At 47.5% G+C, this 242-nt stretch overlaps 1 protein-coding gene across 1 annotated transcript in view; it reads right to left on the bottom strand.

The window, feature by feature from the left end:
• The window catches only part of LOC122355354 (dedicator of cytokinesis protein 1-like), a 61,773-nt gene that overhangs the window by 32,651 nt on the left and 28,880 nt on the right, over positions 1-242 (bottom strand). The window contains exon 26 of the mRNA XM_043253523.1: positions 76-182. Within this exon, the coding sequence (XP_043109458.1) occupies positions 76-182 (107 nt within the window). The remainder of the gene's footprint in view (positions 1-75; positions 183-242) is intronic.

Here is a 242-nt window from a genome sequence, read left to right as displayed (position 1 = left end):
AGAGACAGAGACAGAGACAGAGAGAGAGAGAGAGAGAGAGAGAGTGAGTGAGTGAGTGTGTGTATGTGTACATACCATGCTGAGTAAACAGGTCGCTGTGGACGATGTCAATCATGCAGTTCAACTTCTGCTTCACCAGACGCCCCAGAGGAACTTTGAGAATAAACTCACTGAACAGCTTACTGAGAGAGAGAGAGAGAGAGAGAGAGAGAGAGAGAGAGAGAGAGAGAGAGAGAGAGAGA

Source organism: Puntigrus tetrazona, chromosome 12, assembly GCF_018831695.1.
Source record: "Puntigrus tetrazona isolate hp1 chromosome 12, ASM1883169v1, whole genome shotgun sequence".
Classification (NCBI taxonomy): domain Eukaryota; kingdom Metazoa; phylum Chordata; class Actinopteri; order Cypriniformes; family Cyprinidae; genus Puntigrus; species Puntigrus tetrazona.
The sequence above is the reverse complement of the archived record's forward strand: the minus strand, read 5'-3'. Positions and strand labels throughout refer to the sequence as shown.